General features: G+C 61.9%; 1 protein-coding gene across 1 annotated transcript in view; it reads left to right on the top strand.

Moving 5' to 3' along the window:
• Positions 1–15,954, top strand: part of ANO1 (anoctamin 1) — a 128,850-nt gene that overhangs the window by 71,165 nt on the left and 41,731 nt on the right. The window contains 7 exon segments of the mRNA XM_079104997.1: positions 1,149–1,247; positions 1,973–2,124; positions 3,311–3,365; positions 5,973–6,024; positions 8,275–8,340; positions 8,795–8,850; positions 12,145–12,186. Of these exon segments, the coding sequence (XP_078961123.1) occupies positions 1,149–1,247; positions 1,973–2,124; positions 3,311–3,365; positions 5,973–6,024; positions 8,275–8,340; positions 8,795–8,850; positions 12,145–12,186 (522 nt within the window).

Raw genomic sequence — 15,954 nt, 5'->3', positions numbered from 1 at the left:
CCTGCTCCTCCCTGGAGGCCTGGCTCAGTGGCTTCTTGCCACAGCCGTCACACACCGCGGCCTCCGTCCCCCTCCCCCTCCGTCCGCCCTCCTTAGGTGGGAGGTGAGGCGGACATCGTCAAACCCCAGGTGGTTGCTCTGCGGCCCCAGTGGGTTCACGGGTTCCTCTAAGTCCCAGCACCGTGAGGGGAGGGGAGGGGTCCCCTAGGCCGTATCGCCCACCTGCAGGCACGCGGCCCACAGGCAGCTCCGGCCCTGGGAGCCCCGGGCTCCACTGCGATTGTACTGGGCCTGGGGGTGGAAGGCCTGGGGATGCCGGGTGCCACAGGGGACAGTGCTGTCCCTCACAGATGCCAGTCCCTGGATGAGGGGCCATCTAAGAGCAAAGTCCAGGGTGATCAGAGACTGGGGACTGGCATCCTGGAGAGCGAGCCCCCTGGCAGGGTCTGAGCCTGGGACAGCAGGCTGAGGGGACCTCGCCGGCCTCCGTGTTCCCGTCTAGTAGTGCAAGGTGGCTGGGATCAGTTCTTTGACGCCTTCACCTGGGCTGCCTCCTCGCCACCAGCGCTCAGTGACCTTGGCTATTCGTCACTGTCATTCAGGACCAGGGAACAGCTACTCCCTGGTCCAGGCTTTGGTGGGGGCGCAGAGTGGGACTCGAACCTGGGTCTGCCCTAGAGCTGCTGCACCAGGTGGCTCCCAGGAGGGTGGCCTGAGCAGGCCGGGGGTGACACTGGCCCACGGAGGGAAGGTGCCATAGCACGAGCAGGGGACTAGGGGCCCTGAGTGCCCCAAGGTCCAGTGACCTGAGTGCCCCTGGTCTGTGGCCGGGCTGCTTTGGGAGCCCTCAGCTACATTGCCCTGAAAACTCCCCCGGGGTGTGGGAGCCTCTGACCCCCAGTCCCCCCACACGAGGCCTTCCGAACTCGTAAACCTTCTGCTGTGACCTGGGAGCCCCTTTAGCGCCCTGTGCTTCCACCCGCAGGGAGGGGACCCAGGAGCCCTCCAAGTGTGGTCGGGGTGAAGCTGGCAACAGGCCCGGGCCGCCTGTGCGGGAGCCTCTCCATAGGTCCTGGCTGCCTCCAGAAGTAACCAGGGTTTTCAGCGGGCCCGGCCACCCTGACCGAGCACTCTTCTTCTCTTTCTAGACGAAGATCCATGGGGTTGGCTTTGTGAAAATCCACGCGCCCTGGAACGTGCTCTGCAGGGAGGCTGAGTTTTTGAAACTGAAGATGCCGACTAAGAAGGTTGGTGGTGACGTTTCTCCCAGCTCATCACCGGCTCTGACTGTCACACGGACGTCTGGCTGGAGAATGTTTTTACCATGAACCAGGCTCTGAGTTGTTCGGAGAGCCAGGGGACTTGACTGCCACCCCAGAAGGGCCGTGAGGCTCGGCTGTGACAGTGCCTCCGCAGTGTTCCTGTCCTGGTCATGGGGAATGTGACCAGCGCTGGGTGGTCTTTGGAGACCCCAGACCAAATCCCACCAGAAGGTCCAGGCACAGAAACCTGCCTCCCCGCGGAGGGGATGGATCACAAGCTCAAATGCAGTTGAACTTGCACTTGGGTACTTTAATGTTTGTGGGGGTCTCGGCTATTTATCAAATTCAATTTAATCACATCTCTCGCTTGCCGGGACGTTTCCTTTTAATCTCTGAACGTTTGGTGTGTGAGGGGCTGTTGGACAGAGAGGCTGAGGCCGGAGTCCCCACTGACCTGCGTGCAGGCGCCGACACTGGGCTCAGAGGGGAGGAGCTCCGGCTTCTCAGCTCCACGGGAATCACTCGGTCACCTCTTTTGAAACAAGACAAGTTTGAAAGAGACATTCCTGAAACATGGAGGGTTGGTTCAGAAACCCGGCCCAAGCACACTCTCTCCCCAGGATGCACCTTTCCAGTTTGGGGGCGTCCAAGAATAGACCCCAGGTCGGGGTTCTGCAGCGTGAGCGGCCCCCGCCTTGGTCTCCTTACAGATGTATCACATGAGCGAGACCCGCGGCCTCCTGAAAACCATCAACTCCATCCTGCAGAAGGTCACGGCCCCCATCCAGCCCAAGGTGGCCGAGCACAGGCCCCAGACCATGAAGAGACTCTCCTACCCCTTCTCTCGGGAGAAGCAGCACCTGTAAGTGAGGCCCTCTCCCCGCAGGACCCCACTCTGTAGCTTCTGCCCTCCAGCATGACTACTGCAGGCCGATGCGCCCTCCCCCAGGAACAGGGGGACTCCAGCCTCTAGAGGACTGTGTCCTAAGAGGGCTTTGGAGTTGCTGAGCCAGAGGGGCAGTGGACGTGGGTTCCAAGCTTGCCGAGAAACTGGGAGGGGTACATGGTCCAGTGTGGCACTTAAAAAACACCGCACGGGCCCGCCTTGCCTGGGCCAGAGCAGAGGCCCTGGCTTCCTCCTCCTGCCCTGCTCGGGGCCCTGAGCAGTCAGTAACCACCTCTCCTGTGGCCTGGGCAGCCATAAGCCCAGCAGCCCAGGGAGGAAGAGATCGGAAACCTTCCCCAGTGGGAGTCTCGAGGCCCCAGGGACCCACAGCCAGCAGCAGTGTTGCCTGGCAATTCTGTGCCCGTTCTGGAACCTTCTATCTTCCCCTGCTCCCAAGGGGCAATGGGGCATAGCCACCTGGGTCCGCAGTGACTGTGCAGCCTTAACAAGCCTGCTGGGCAGAGCAGGAGCTTAGGAAGGGGCAGGAACACAAACTTCAGACTCTGGGAACCCACAAGGAGTTGGCGGGGGAGATCTGGGGACAGAGGCCCCCTCTGGCCTCACGGGTGGACAAAGGGGCAGGGAGCACGCACAAGTGCCTTGGCCAGCACTGGGGTTGCTGCCCTGGGACAGGTACTCAGTTGTGTCGCCTGGTCCTGGTGGGGGCTGCCCAGAGGGAAGGAAGCCGCCCAGCCCTGCTCCCTCCACCAAGCCCAGAACAGGGGCACCAGCAGGAGGGCCCCTTCCCAGGACCATCCCTAACCGGCCAGGGCTGAGCTCGCCTCCAGAGTCCGTGGAGAGGGAGACCCTGCCCCCCTGCCCAGGTCCCCTCTGTTCTCAGGAAGCCTCAGACCGTCCCTGTGCTGTCCAAGACGGGGGGACCCCAGCTGTGGTAGAATGACACCACAGGTAGAATGACCCTGTCCTTAGCAGAGACTTTAAACGCTGCCGGCTCAGGACGTCACCAAGGGCAGGCTGGTGTCTTCAGGAAGCCTCAGGCCACACCTTCCCCTGGGGTCTCAGGGCAGAGCCTGTCCCTCGTGCCTGGTGTGCCACCTGTCTCACATCTCAGAATGGCCTTGACTCCTTTCTGTCTTTCCAGATTCGATCTGTCTGATAAGGATTCCTTTTTCGACAGCAAAACGCGAAGCTCCATAGTAAGTTTTGCGCTCTGGAATTGCCTCACCAGCCGGGTGGCCCTGGGGACCCGAAGATCATTTCATTTCACTGAAACTCCTCTGGGTGGAGGCAGCCTCTAATTGTCTGTGACAGAAATAATTAGGATAATGAGCCGAGAGGGCAGGAGTGACCCGGGGGAGGGGCAGCAGGAGGAGGAGCCCAAGGCAGAGCCACACAGCAGGAGGGCTGGGAGGGAACCGGGCACCTCTGCCGTCCCCCTGCTGCAGGGCCCGCAGCCTGGAGTCTGAGGGTGCCCAGCTGCCAGGCCCTGGTGCACTCTATAGGCAGAAGGAGCAGGCATTGGGGGCCATGCTCATGGGCTGGGACCTCTTTCTAGGCCTCTGCCAGAAAAGCAGAGCGAGGTCTGAGCCGAGCCGGCCACCCTGCTCTGCCCAAGGCACTGGCCTACTGTTTACCCACCAGCCGCCAACTGTGCACCGGCCAAGTTGGGCTGTGCATGGCTCGAGCCCCAGGTTCTGTCTAAACAAGAAGTCAGCCTCGCGGCCAAGTCATGGCGGCCCTCTCCTCCCCGCCCAGACGCCCGGCCCGCGGGCCAGCAGAGGCCAAGGGCCTAGGGGAGGCTGCCAGGTTGACCTGGTACAGATAAGCGGCCCTCACCACCATCATGCCCAGACTGGCAGGCGGCCAGCTGCAGGACCAGGGCACAGGGCACCCTGGGGCAGATCCGGGTCCCGTCCACCCTGTGCTGCACGCCCTCAGTGCGCCCCGTAGCCAGCCTCGGTCCGGCCTGCTCCCTGATGGACGCCTCCGTCGTCAGGTGGGTGTGGCGCTGGGCCCGAGGCCCCCTGGGGCTCAGCACTAATGGAGCTGCTGATTGATTTTCGCAATCACAGCTGGTGGTAATACGCAGCGAGGGGCAGAGCAGTGCTATCGCCCCGTCGGCCTCGGGCAGGCCCGCCTCCCGGATGTCAGCCACTCGAGAGTGCCACCACGCTGTCAGCCCCAACAGTGTCACCTCTGCCTCACAGTGACTTGGGGACAGTGGAATAGTCACCTGGGCCCACGTTTCAATATGTCTGTGCACCTCAACGTTTTGCCACCTCTCGGGCTGCCTAGCACCCCGAAGCACAGGGCAGGCGCGGATGTGTCCGTTCTGCCTGGCTGTCGGGAAGTGGCTGAGATCGCAAACTCCAAGGCCATCGTCTGGGCATCTGCCGTGGAACCAAGTTCAGCCCGTGGTCCCTGGGGTGATGGCTGCCGTGGACACCATGTTGCAGAGAGTGGTTCAGGACAGTGCATACCACTGACCCTGGTGTGCTCGCCTCACCTGGGGCAGGGCTTGCAGACCTGTGTGCCCAGAGCAACCCGACCGGTGGAGGCTTTGCCCTCTGTAGCCAGGCTGGGGTGAGGCCAGTGCAGGCCGTGCTGTGGAGGTGAGAGGCCCTGCACGCCAGCCACTCTTCCTGGTCTTCGGAGCTGTCGGAAGGTACAGAGAGCCCTGGGAGGTTGTGCAGCAAGGTCTTGGGTGTGGTCGATCTGTGATTTCCAGGGGCTAACTTGGGGTCATGGAGTCGGTGGTGATGGGCGCTGTCACTGTGGTCCCAGGAGAGCCAGGTAGGGCCAGGGCAGTCAGTCAGATTGGCTGACAACAGGGAGACTCGGCAGAAGCAGCCACGAGTGGTTCCTTCATCCGCAGGCATTTATTGAGCACCCACTGCGTGCCTGAGGCTGGTGGGCGGGTGTTGAGCGCATTAGCACTGGGGCAGTGGGGGGCGGACAGGGGGAGGGGACGATGAGGGAGGCACTGCCCAGCAGGCCTGTGTGGCACTGGAGCCGTTTAGGTCTGGAGGGACAGGTGGACACCCGCGGGGCAGGAGAGCAACCGCCAGGAGCCCAAGCTATGGCTCAGTGACGGAGCCCGGAGCCGGGTGGCCGCGGGGCCGGGGGCAGAGGCTGGTGGGCAGCAGAGGGGCCCTGGCTCACCTGAGGGAGGGGAGCGGAGGGGCACACTCCAGGTTGCCCCGCAGGTTGGGGCTGCTTGTCCCTCTCTATTTTGCATGTGGTGACACAGGCAGGATAGGAAGCCCGTTACCTGACATCCCACAGCTGCCAAGGAGGCCGGGCACTCAGATCCGGCAGGCAGACTCCCCAGCCGGGCCCTGGAGGCCGCCAGTCAGTCTCATTTGTCACGGGGTGTAGGTGGGGCTGGGGTCCCTTCAAGAGGGTTCTTCCTGACACCATGATGCCCGTCAGTGTGAGGTGGAATCCCAAGACCTGCCTGTCACCACTGGCCCTGCCCCAGGCTTCAGGGGCACCTGGGGCTGTGTCCAGGAGGGCACCTGCTCCAGCTCACCTCTCAGCCAAAAGGGCCCCAGGGCAGCTGTGGTGGTGTGGCCAGCACTGTGCGGTGGCCAGCCATGGGATGCCACCAATGGGGACTCTTCAGGTTCACTCTTGATCCCTGGGAGCCTCAGACCTTCGACCCTCTGGAACCCTGAGCTCGGCCGCCGTCTTCCCTTGACACACTCCGTCCTTGGTGGTGTCTGACCGGTTCCTTCCAGCGAGCCGGTGCTGCTGGCCAAGGTGCCTGCGGTAACCGCGCCTCCCTCCTCGTCTCACAACAGGTCTATGAAATTCTGAGAAGAACGACGTGTACCAAGGCCAAGTACGGCATGGGTAAGGCCTGGGGCTCGCGAGTGGTCAGGGCCCCTGAGGCAGCCTTGCCACCCATCCTCCCCTGGGCTTTCTGAGGGTTTTGATTTACGCCTGTGTGACCGTCGCAGACAGGAGGGCTGGGCGGCAGTGAGGAAGGCCATTCTGGGGCCACGGGGCAGATTTATGGCTGGCACTTTTAAACAATGAGGCCCGTCCACTCTGTATGTGGTCATGGCCCTGCGGTGGAGTCCCACGGGGGAGTGGGGCGGTGTCCTGCTGGAACATGCCGGCATGGAGACAGACCCAGGTTCCGAGCCTCCCTTGAGCCTTGCAGTCCAGCTGGAAGGAGCCAGGGGACCCCTGGGGCCCACAGCCCAAGCAGCTCCTCAGGGCAGCTGGAGGCAGCAGGCCTGGCTGGGTGCGGCCGGCCGAGTCCACAGCATCCAATAGCAGAGTCCCCAGGGGGCCCGATGCAGCCCACCCCAGGCCCACGCAAAGCAGTGCCCTGCTGACTAGGTGCCACCATGTGCAGATGCCCCGATTCCACTGGGTTCCTCGAGGACCCATCACAGAACCCAACAAGCCCCAGGGCCGAGCCCCGATGCCCTTCCCAGCTTCTCTGCTGTTCCTTCTGGCCAGTCCCACATTGTCACACAGACCTCTGCAGGGACCAGACGCTGGCCACAGAGGTCAGAGTGATCTGGGAAGAGCCAGACTCTGTCACCAGGGCTTCCCGAGAAGGGAGGGATGCCACAGGAAGTAAAACAGCCAAAAAAGAGGGAAGGGCTCAGCGGGGGGCTCCGGGGACAGGCCAGGATGTGGGGAGGTGGCCTCTCGGGGCTCAGGCCAGCATGGTCCAGAGTCACTCGCAGGGGCATTGACGTCTCGAAGTCCACGTCCTCTGTCAGTGAGCACAGGGGCCCTGCACTGTCAGGAGGAGCCCAGAGAAGGGACCGCATGGGCTTGCAGGAACCTCAGCATGGCAGGTCCTGCTCGAGGGGTGGGGAAGAAGGCGGCCTCGGGAGCCAGGGCGCCAGAGCTTCCACAGGACAGAGCTGCCAGGGCAAAGCCATGGAAAGGCCACCAGGTCACCAGAGGCAGGAAGGCTGTGGGGCTCCAGGCCCAGGCTGGGTCCCTGACCCTTTCCCATGGCGTCCCATGGAAACACATGTGGTGGCCTGAAGGTCGGTGAAGAGCTGGGGTCAGAGCCACTTGGCAGAGCTGGCGCCTGCTCAGGTTGTCCAGGGTGGAGGGTCTGCTTTCCCACCAGCCTCCTGCAGGGCTGGTCCCCTAAACCTGGGAGGAGACAGGCAGGTCAGGGTCCTTCTCAGTCCCACGTCACGTTGATCCCTTGCCTGAGAATCCTGCTCTGCTGGCCACCAAGCTCCTCCATTCAGCTTGCAGCAGGTAGTGACCGACTCCTGTCCCCGTTCGGCTCTGTCCCAGGGGCCGTGCCCCCTGCCCAGCAGATTTACAGGGGAAGGAAACAGATCAAATACGCTGATGGGCCAGAGCGCAGTGCTGCAGGGCGAGGGGACTGGGGACTGGGGAGAGTTGGGAGCCATGGTCAGAGAAGGCTTCACCAACAGGAGGGCATTTGTGGAGACTTGAAGAAGGACGAGCGAAGACCTTGGGGCGGCTCCTGCGGGAGCCGTCTAGGAGGAACGAGCACCTGGGCCTCGGCCAGAGCCAACCCCGCTCCACGTTTTGTGGCAGGCAATCTTTTCACTCACACGTGCTCGCCGCCCTCTGGTTTGGGTCCCTATGTGCCTTTCAGGTCCCCAGCCATTCTGGATCACTGACCAAGGAGATGGTCTGTTTCTAAGGGATTTCAGGGAATCTTCTTCCCACCAGGGTCTAATGGAGTCACAGCGGGTGGGCCGCCCAGGAAAAGTCAGACACACACTTAAACCTCAAGAGCCGCTGGCCAGCAGGGGGGTCTGGATGCAGTGAGGGGTTTCATGGAAACTCCTCAGCAGCGCGGTCCCTGGGTGTGTCGGCAAGATCAGATCCCTGGTAGCCCCCTCCCCACGCTCGCCCCCTTCTAGTGCTTTCTTCCCAAGGCAGGCGTGGCAGGCGTGGTGTTTTTGCCTCATGCCCGGCGCAGGCCCTGGGCTGGCAGACGTGGGCCTGACGGTGCCTCTGGACCCCCAGCATTGGGCTGCTGTGAACCCCCCGCCCACCCACCTGCCACCAGCACTTCACCCCCGGCCCCGTGCAGCTGCACCCTTCCAGGCCCTTCCACGTAACTAATAGCCGATGTACAAACAGGGCAAGGAGAGGGAAGAAAGAAGGACTCTGCCCTTCTAAGTAAAAGGCGGAAATGTGGGAAGTACGGTAAGTGTGGGTCCCCTCCGCTTTCCAATCAGCCTTGACCCTGGTTCCAAATTGTATGTGTGTTTTCTGACACCATCAATTGCTGCGTCCGTGTCTCCTCGTGATTCAGCTTCTCTAACACGCCGACCCACCCGGCGGGCTGCAGGCTTGCCCTCCGCCGGGGAGCGGTGAGCCGCGGGCGCTGCTGGCGCCTTCTCCCCCGAGCCCAGCTTCCTCGTGGGGCCTCCTCCCTTCCCGGTCCTGCCAATCGAGCATGGCCTTATCACGTCCTAGGGATAGACACCCCGCCGCCACGGCCACCCTGGGGAGGAGCCCCAGGAAGGCAGCTGGACTGCGGAGGTGCGCGCCTTGGGCTCTGAGCCTTCCGCGTGGCCGCGTCGGCCCTGGGACCGCTCCGACTTCACCGAGGTGCCGGGCCCGCCTGATCCGTGCTCTCTCTGCCTCTGTTTTTAAGGCATCACCAGCCTGCTGGCCAACGGCGTGTACTCGGCCGCGTACCCGCTGCACGACGTGAGTAACCTTGACACGCGGTCCGCCTCTGCGTCACTCACTCCCAGCCCCAGAGGCCGCACCCCAGGGAGCTCCAATTATCCTGTGGTCACAGCTTCCTGCTTGGCTCTCTTCATAAATGTCAGCGCATACAGGCCTCCCTGTTCCCGTGTGGGACCCAGGAGTCACACACAGGGCATCTTCTCTGGCAGAACAGTCCCCCACAGCAGGGGCATTTGTGGCGGACACTGTGCCAGCCGCACCTGCACCTTGCGGCCAGCTGGTCTACACAGTGTTTTCCCTGGCCCGGGCTCCTGCCCCCACCCTGCCCGGGCTCCAGCACGACCAGACCTCTGTGTTATTTCTGCAGAGCAAGTGACCAGCTTCCTGGGCTGAATCTCCAAATCCCACTGGTATCCCCCTGATAAATATAGCCTGTGACCGTGGCTTGGGCTGGAGGGAGATGATCGTCTTCGTATTGTCTCTATGGAAACAGGGACTGGAGTTCAGCAGGGCACCGGGATCAGGCCGTGGGGCCTGAGCAGTGTGGGAAACCGGGCAGAGGGTCTCTGAAACTTTCCCAGCATGCATCACTGCCAAGGCCAGGGGCCCAGAAGCAGGAGGAAGGAGGATAGGCCTGGGAGTCAGGAGCGCCAGATCCGAGTCCTGGCTGCTCACCCTCATTGGTCTCCAGTGGAGTCAGCCCTGGGTCTCCTGGCCAGGGCATAGTGGGTGTTAGAGTGGAGACAGGTACGAGAGGGCTTTGAGGAAAAGACACTGGACAGGACCAGCACAGGCACCAGCAGATGGACCAGGGCAGGAGGATGCTTGACTGACCTACTGCCCGTGGCCCGCAGTCCTCAGGCCTTCTCTGCACTGCAGGCCAGGACTTGGGGTCCACTGATCCAGCTTCCCACCTTGCCCCTTTACAGTGCTGTTCCACCTGCCTGCCATGCTTTTCCCTGCCTCCCTCCCCAGCAGGCAGAGGCATCCCCCCCAAGCCTTGCTTTCCTCCTTCCCCGGCACGGTTGTCTTCTTCCTCCCCATGCTGGGCTTCCGATGCCCCTTGTCCCACAGGTACCACTGCCTGGCCACTTTGTTGTGTTTCCCACTCACGAGGCTCAGCACACAGCACTTAGTAGGTGCTCAATAAATGCGTTGTGGCTCTGGATGGGACCGAGTCGGGCCACCTTGCTGGGGGCCCAATGCTCTCCACATGTCTTGAGGGCAGGGCTCAGACCCCCCAGACCCTCTGTGGCTCGGCTCTGGCCAAGCCTGTCCAGGGGGTCAGCCCCATTCTCTGCTGGCCTGGGGGATGCAGCCCTGCCAGCCCAGCCCCTCCGCCTCCCAGCTGGTCAGCCCTGCCGGGAAGCAGGGACACAGGAGCCAAGTGCTCCAGGCCTCCGGCCTCCTTTTCGAAGACCCTTGAAGTCTTTAAAAGGGAAAGGGGAGGAAGCGACATTTCTGAGAACCTGCTATGGTCATAGGGACTGTATATCCTTTATCTGTTGCAGACAGAGACTCAGTGAGGTTTAGCAATTTGCCCAAGGCCACACAGCCCTTGTGGGGGGCACGGGGACAAAAGCCTTTCTGGCTATCACTTTGCTACTCTGTCCCCTGGAAACCACACCTCTTCCCTCCTGGAGGCTAGGGGCACCCACCTTTCTGGCCCTGGAAGCTGACTCCGTCAGCAGGCTAAAGAACCATCCGAGACAGTCCCCTGCCTGTGGACGGACGCCAGCCCCACAGAGAGCACCTTCAGACCCACGGGGACAGGAAGCCCAACGTGCAGTCACTGATGTGCCCTCCCAGACACGGGGAGCCTGTTACATGGGGTCTGACCCCCTTGAAAGTGGGGAAACTCAGGTTTGCAGAGCTCAGGCAGCCTGCCAGGGCCCACGGCCAGGAAGCGTGGAGCCCAGGCCCCGGGCGCGATTCCCGGTGTCTTTAGGGAATAAGGAGCGTGCCCTGTGACCACAGGGCACCTGACCACCTGCACCACCTGGGGTGCAGACCCTGGAGGCCGCTCATGCCCCAGAGCCACGTGGACCCTACCCTTGGGCAAAGTGCGGACAGAGGGATGCTGGGGCTGGCATCAGGAAGGGAAGCCAGCTCGCGCCTGGCTCTGCGGTTCCCAGGTCCTTCTTCCTCCCCAGCGCGTTGTTCCCCATCAGGGCTCACTGCCCCTGGGCCTGTCCCACGGCATCCTCGCCCCTTGGCCCCTGGCGTGGGCCCATTCATCCACCTGTTCATTCGACGGGACCCTCAGGCCAGGTGCTGGGCTGTCCCCAGCCAGTCCAGCTGGCTGGCAGGGCCAGGTGTGGAGTGAGAGTCACGGGTTCCAGCGAGACCCGAGGAAGTCTCCAGTGACCAGTGTGTCGACCAGAGTGTCGGCTGAGAGGATGTTGACATTTACGTTGGCTGCTCGGTGGCTTTGGCTTCCTTCCTGGTTGGCATCTCCTGCCTGGAGGTTACCTGTGCGCAGGCCTCTGGTGTAAAGGAGGCCTCCTGGAACCGTGTGGCCAGCTCATTCATGGAGAGGGACGCTGGGAAATGCCCCAGGGAGCAGGAGTGGCCAGGAGGGGCGACCGCAGGTTCAGGGAGCCTGGCGTACCCTCTGCTCCACTCAGAGACCCCAGTGCTGGGCTGCTTGCCTGGGCCTCCTCTTCCCACCTGGCGGAGGGACAGAGGTCTTGACAGTGGCTGGTGAGGGAGGGGACACTGGGCAGGCAGACTGCCAGGAGGCCCAGGGCTTCATCTCCTGGGTCTTCTTCAGACCCCTCTGCCTGTGTGGTCATTTTGTCAGCCACTGACGTTTGGGCCGCTTTCAACTTTCAGACCCTTCTTTTCCTTGGAGTTTGGAGGCCTGGGTGTGAGTCCCAGGTCAAGCAACAGTGGCTCTACCTTCTCAGGAATGAGCGCCTCTGTGTTTCCCTCTGTAAAATGGGTGTGCTGGGCTCCCTGGTCTAGATGATGGTGCTCATGTCACTTATCTCCTGGGGATGCTGGAGAGGAGTGGGGGACCCCACCTGGACGGGGCTTTGGGGACATTCCCCTGTTCTCTTGTGCTGCCAAGCCCAAGGCAGGCACCGTGGGTTGGAGTGCCCTCCTGGGGAGGCTCGGGGCCCTGGGGGTGGAGGCTGGCCAGCTGTACCTCTTAGCGCAGAGGGGCCTGCTTGGTGGCAGTGCTGGGCACCGAGCTTTGTCCCAGGGTGGCCTTGGTGGGCGTCTGGGTGGCAGGGGTTTCTCTGGAGTTTCTGAGTTTGGGCTGCGGGAAGCCCCACTGCATGCTGAGTCTTCTCCTCTCTCTTACAGGGGGACTATGAAGGGGAAAGTGTCCAGCTCAACGACAGAAAAGTAAGTCGAGGCCAATGTGGCAGATGGGCTGTCGGGGCCGCGGTGTCTGGTGTCGGGCGGGCTGCGCGGGCAGTTGAGCGGCTCCCTCCAGCGCGCCTGCTGAGCTGGCCGAGCTGGCCGAGCTGAGGCCTGTAACAGAAGCCACGCTTCCCCTCCCACGTTTTCGGGAGAAGTCCTTGACCCCGGTCCTTGGCAGGTGACTGGGGGCATGTGGGAGGAAGGACGTCCTCCTCAGCGCCTGCCCCTGCCGCCCACTGCTGCCTCTACCCACCTGGCTGGGGTTAAGCCTCGGCCTTCTGGGATTCGCCACCTGAATGAAGCCTGGGCCCCAGCAGGCCACAGAGGCATTTGGCCTCACCTCCGCTGCCCCTGGGCCCAGAACTGCGGAGCAGAGTGGCCGGCTGCGCAGAGCCAGGCCCCGCAGCACACCTGGAAAGCCTGCCGGGGGCCTGCCTGGCGTGTGTCAGGCTACCTTCCCCGGCAGCCCTTCTGCGTGCAGACAGTACCGGGCTGGTGTTCCGTGGAACACTCTTGGGGCCACACCAAGCGACCCTTGGTTCTGTGGTGTCCATCCAGGGCCTCCGTCCACTGCAGGCCCTCTGTGCAGGCATCTCCGCCCCTCCCCGGGCTTCCCAGGACACCGCCTCCTCCCCTCGCCCTCACCCTCGCTGGCACCAGCCTCCGTCACTGGCGTCACATCAGCCTCTCTCCGTTCCCCAAACAAACCCTGCTGGTCCCCCGCCCCATGGCCGATCCCTCTGCAGGTGGTAGGCGGAGAGGCTTCCTTGAGAACCTCACAATGGTGGCGTTGTCCCAAATCCCAGGCCCAGGAACCTCTGTGGACGGAATGTCCCCCATCTCCAGCCCCCCACCAGCCCCCGTGTGTTTTGAAGGCTTTGGTACTTGATGCAACTTGCCTGCCCAGGACTCCAGCTGAAGATGCTATCTGATCTAGCACAAAAATGACATATTTGGCTATTTTTAGAGTAACATCTGGCATTTGTCTGAGACCCTGTGGCTTGTAGAACCCCTGTCCAATCCTGTTGGAGCCCTTCCGCCCCTCACAGGCCTGCCTGACCAACTCTGGCCTGAGTCCAGCCCCCTCTGTTCCCTTGCACCCTGCCACATAGCCGGGTCCTTCTTCCACCCAAAAATGCTTCCTCTGTGGGCATCTGCCACCCTCTTCTGGCTGAATTCAGTCCTTGGGGTCACAGGCCCCTGTACCCCGATCCTCCGAACTCCAGTCGCTTTCCCATCTCAAGATCACTTGGCAGTGCCAGACCAGCTCGTTAGGACACTATTCCAGAAATGCTTCCTGGGCTCTCTCACGCGCTGGTCCAGATGACACAGCTCCAGGTCACCCCAGCACTGATGTTTCCTCTGCCCGGAATGACCCTCAGTTAATGTCGGGCCACCACAGAGAGTGCAAGGCCTGGTCCACAGGGTCATCAGAGTGTGGACGAGTGGATGGGTGGCTGGGTGGGTGGGTGGATGGATGGAGTGTGGATGGGTGGATGGATGGGTGGGTGGAGGGTGAATGGATGGGTGGATGGATGGATGGAGGGTGGATGGGTGAATGGATGGATGGATGGGTGGGTGGATGGGTAGATGGATAGATGGGTGGATGGAGGGTGAATGGATGGGTGGATGGATGGATGGAGGGTGGATGGGTGAATGAATGGATGGCTGGGTGGGTGGATGGGTAGATGGATGGATGGATGGAGGGTGGATGGGTGAATGAATGGATGGATGGGTGGGTGGATGGGTGAATGGATGGATGGATGGAGGGTGGATGGTGGATGGGTAGATGGATGGATGAGTGGGTGGATGGGTGGATGGATGGAGTGTGGATGGGTGGATGGATGGAGTGTGGATGGGTGGATGGATGGAGTGTGGATGGGTGGATGGATGGGTGGATGGGTAGATGGACGGATGGGTGGGTGGAGGGGGAATGGATGGGTGGATGGATGGATGGAGTGTGTGGATGGTGGATGGATGGGTGGATGGATGGAGTGTGGATGGGTGGATGGATGGAGTGTGGATGGGTGGATGGATGGGTGGATGGGTGGGTGGATGGGTGGATGGATGGAGTGTGGATGGGTGGATGGATGGGTGGATGGGTAGATGGATGGATGGGTGGGTGGAGGGTGAATGGATGGGTGGATGGATGGATGGAGGGTGGATGGGTGGATGGATGGATGGACGGGTAGATGGATGGATGAGTGGGTGAATGGGTGGATGGATGGAGTATGGATGGGTGGATGGATGGGTTGATGGGTAGATGGATGGATGAATGGGTGGATGGGTGGATGGATGGATGGATGGGTGGGTGATGGAGGGTGAGTGAATGGAGGATGGATAGGTCAGTGGAGGGTAGGTGGGTGATGGACAGGTCATGGTGATGAGAATGGGGGAAGGAGGAAGGGCCATATGAGTTAGAACTCAGAACCCTTGTGAACTTCTCACACTCCTGTGATGGATCCATCTTAAGTGACTTAACTGAATCGTTTGCTGTTTCTATGACAAATTCTGAGCCTTCTCCCTCATTACTGCTCCCATTAGCCCTGACCCCAGATACCTTGCAGGACAAAAGGAAATCGCACTCTGAGCTAGGTGGGGCTGCCATGTTTAAGCACAGTCCCCACGGAGGTGAGCACCGCCTTTGGGCCTGATCCTGGGGCCCTGGACAGTGGGGCCCTCAGGCCAGTGCACCTCCCTCCAGGGCCTCCCACAGATTCCCATGCTTGTTGCCCAGGGGATGCCCAAGCCTGTCTCATGTGCAGCAGAGTGTCCTGTGGGCATTGCTGACTCCTGCCAGAACTCGGAAAGCTAGGCCAGCTAGGGCCCCAGGAGCCGGGGACAGCTGAACCCTCTGTGAAGGGCTTGCTGGGCCATGGATGTTTCCCAGGGCGTGGGTTGAGGTCTGCTGTACCCCATGCTGGGCTGGGAGCCGCAGTCAACCTGACATCCTCCCTTCTTCTTCAGTTGCTCTCTGGGGACCTGCCAATGGCCCCAGCCCTGCTGCAGGCACTGAGGATGAGAAGGATCATTTATACCTGGTCCCCGTTCCAGGGGACCCACAAAGGGCTTCTACACGAGCTGATTCAGGCTTGTGTCAGTGCTGTGCGGAGGCAGCTCTGGCCACTGGGCTCAGGAGGAAGGCCCAGGCTCAGAGATGCCCGTGGGTAGAGCCAGGCTCCCTCTGGGTCCACAGCTAAGAAGGTCCTGGTCACTGGATGGAGGAGCCAGGGGCCCGGGGCCTGATCCTCGGCCTGCCTGGCCAGCTCCTCCCAGCGCTCACAGAGGCGACCGTGTTCCCCTGCCCTTCTTCCAGTGGCAACAGTGAATTCCCTGCTGGATTTCTTTGTTGTGACACTGCAGGGTGATGGACATTCTGTCCTTGGCAGGAAGAGAGGCCACTAAGGTTGGGGGTCTGTGTGGGAAGCTGGTGGGGGCTCCACACGCCATCCGAGTGTGGCGGCGAGCCTGCTGTGCGCACAGCGCGGGCCCGCGGCCTGCCCTCTCCACGGCTCTCGGGTGTTCTCCTAGAACCTGTGCCCCGTGGTCTCTGTCCTCTGTGTCTCTGCCTTACTCTACTCTCTGTCTCTCTTTCTCCCTCCCCACTTTCCTTCCCACAACCCCATCTCTGTCTGTCCGTCTGCTCCCTCCTCTTTCCTTCCCTCCCTCCCTCCAGTGACCTGGCAGCAGTGGTCCTTGCTGTAAAACAGGCCGAGGTTCCAGGAGCTGGAGGAGGCTGCCCGGTGTGGG

This window comes from Sciurus vulgaris (assembly GCF_902686455.1).
Source record: "Sciurus vulgaris genome assembly, chromosome: 11".
Classification (NCBI taxonomy): domain Eukaryota; kingdom Metazoa; phylum Chordata; class Mammalia; order Rodentia; family Sciuridae; genus Sciurus; species Sciurus vulgaris.
The sequence above is the reverse complement of the archived record's forward strand: the minus strand, read 5'-3'. Positions and strand labels throughout refer to the sequence as shown.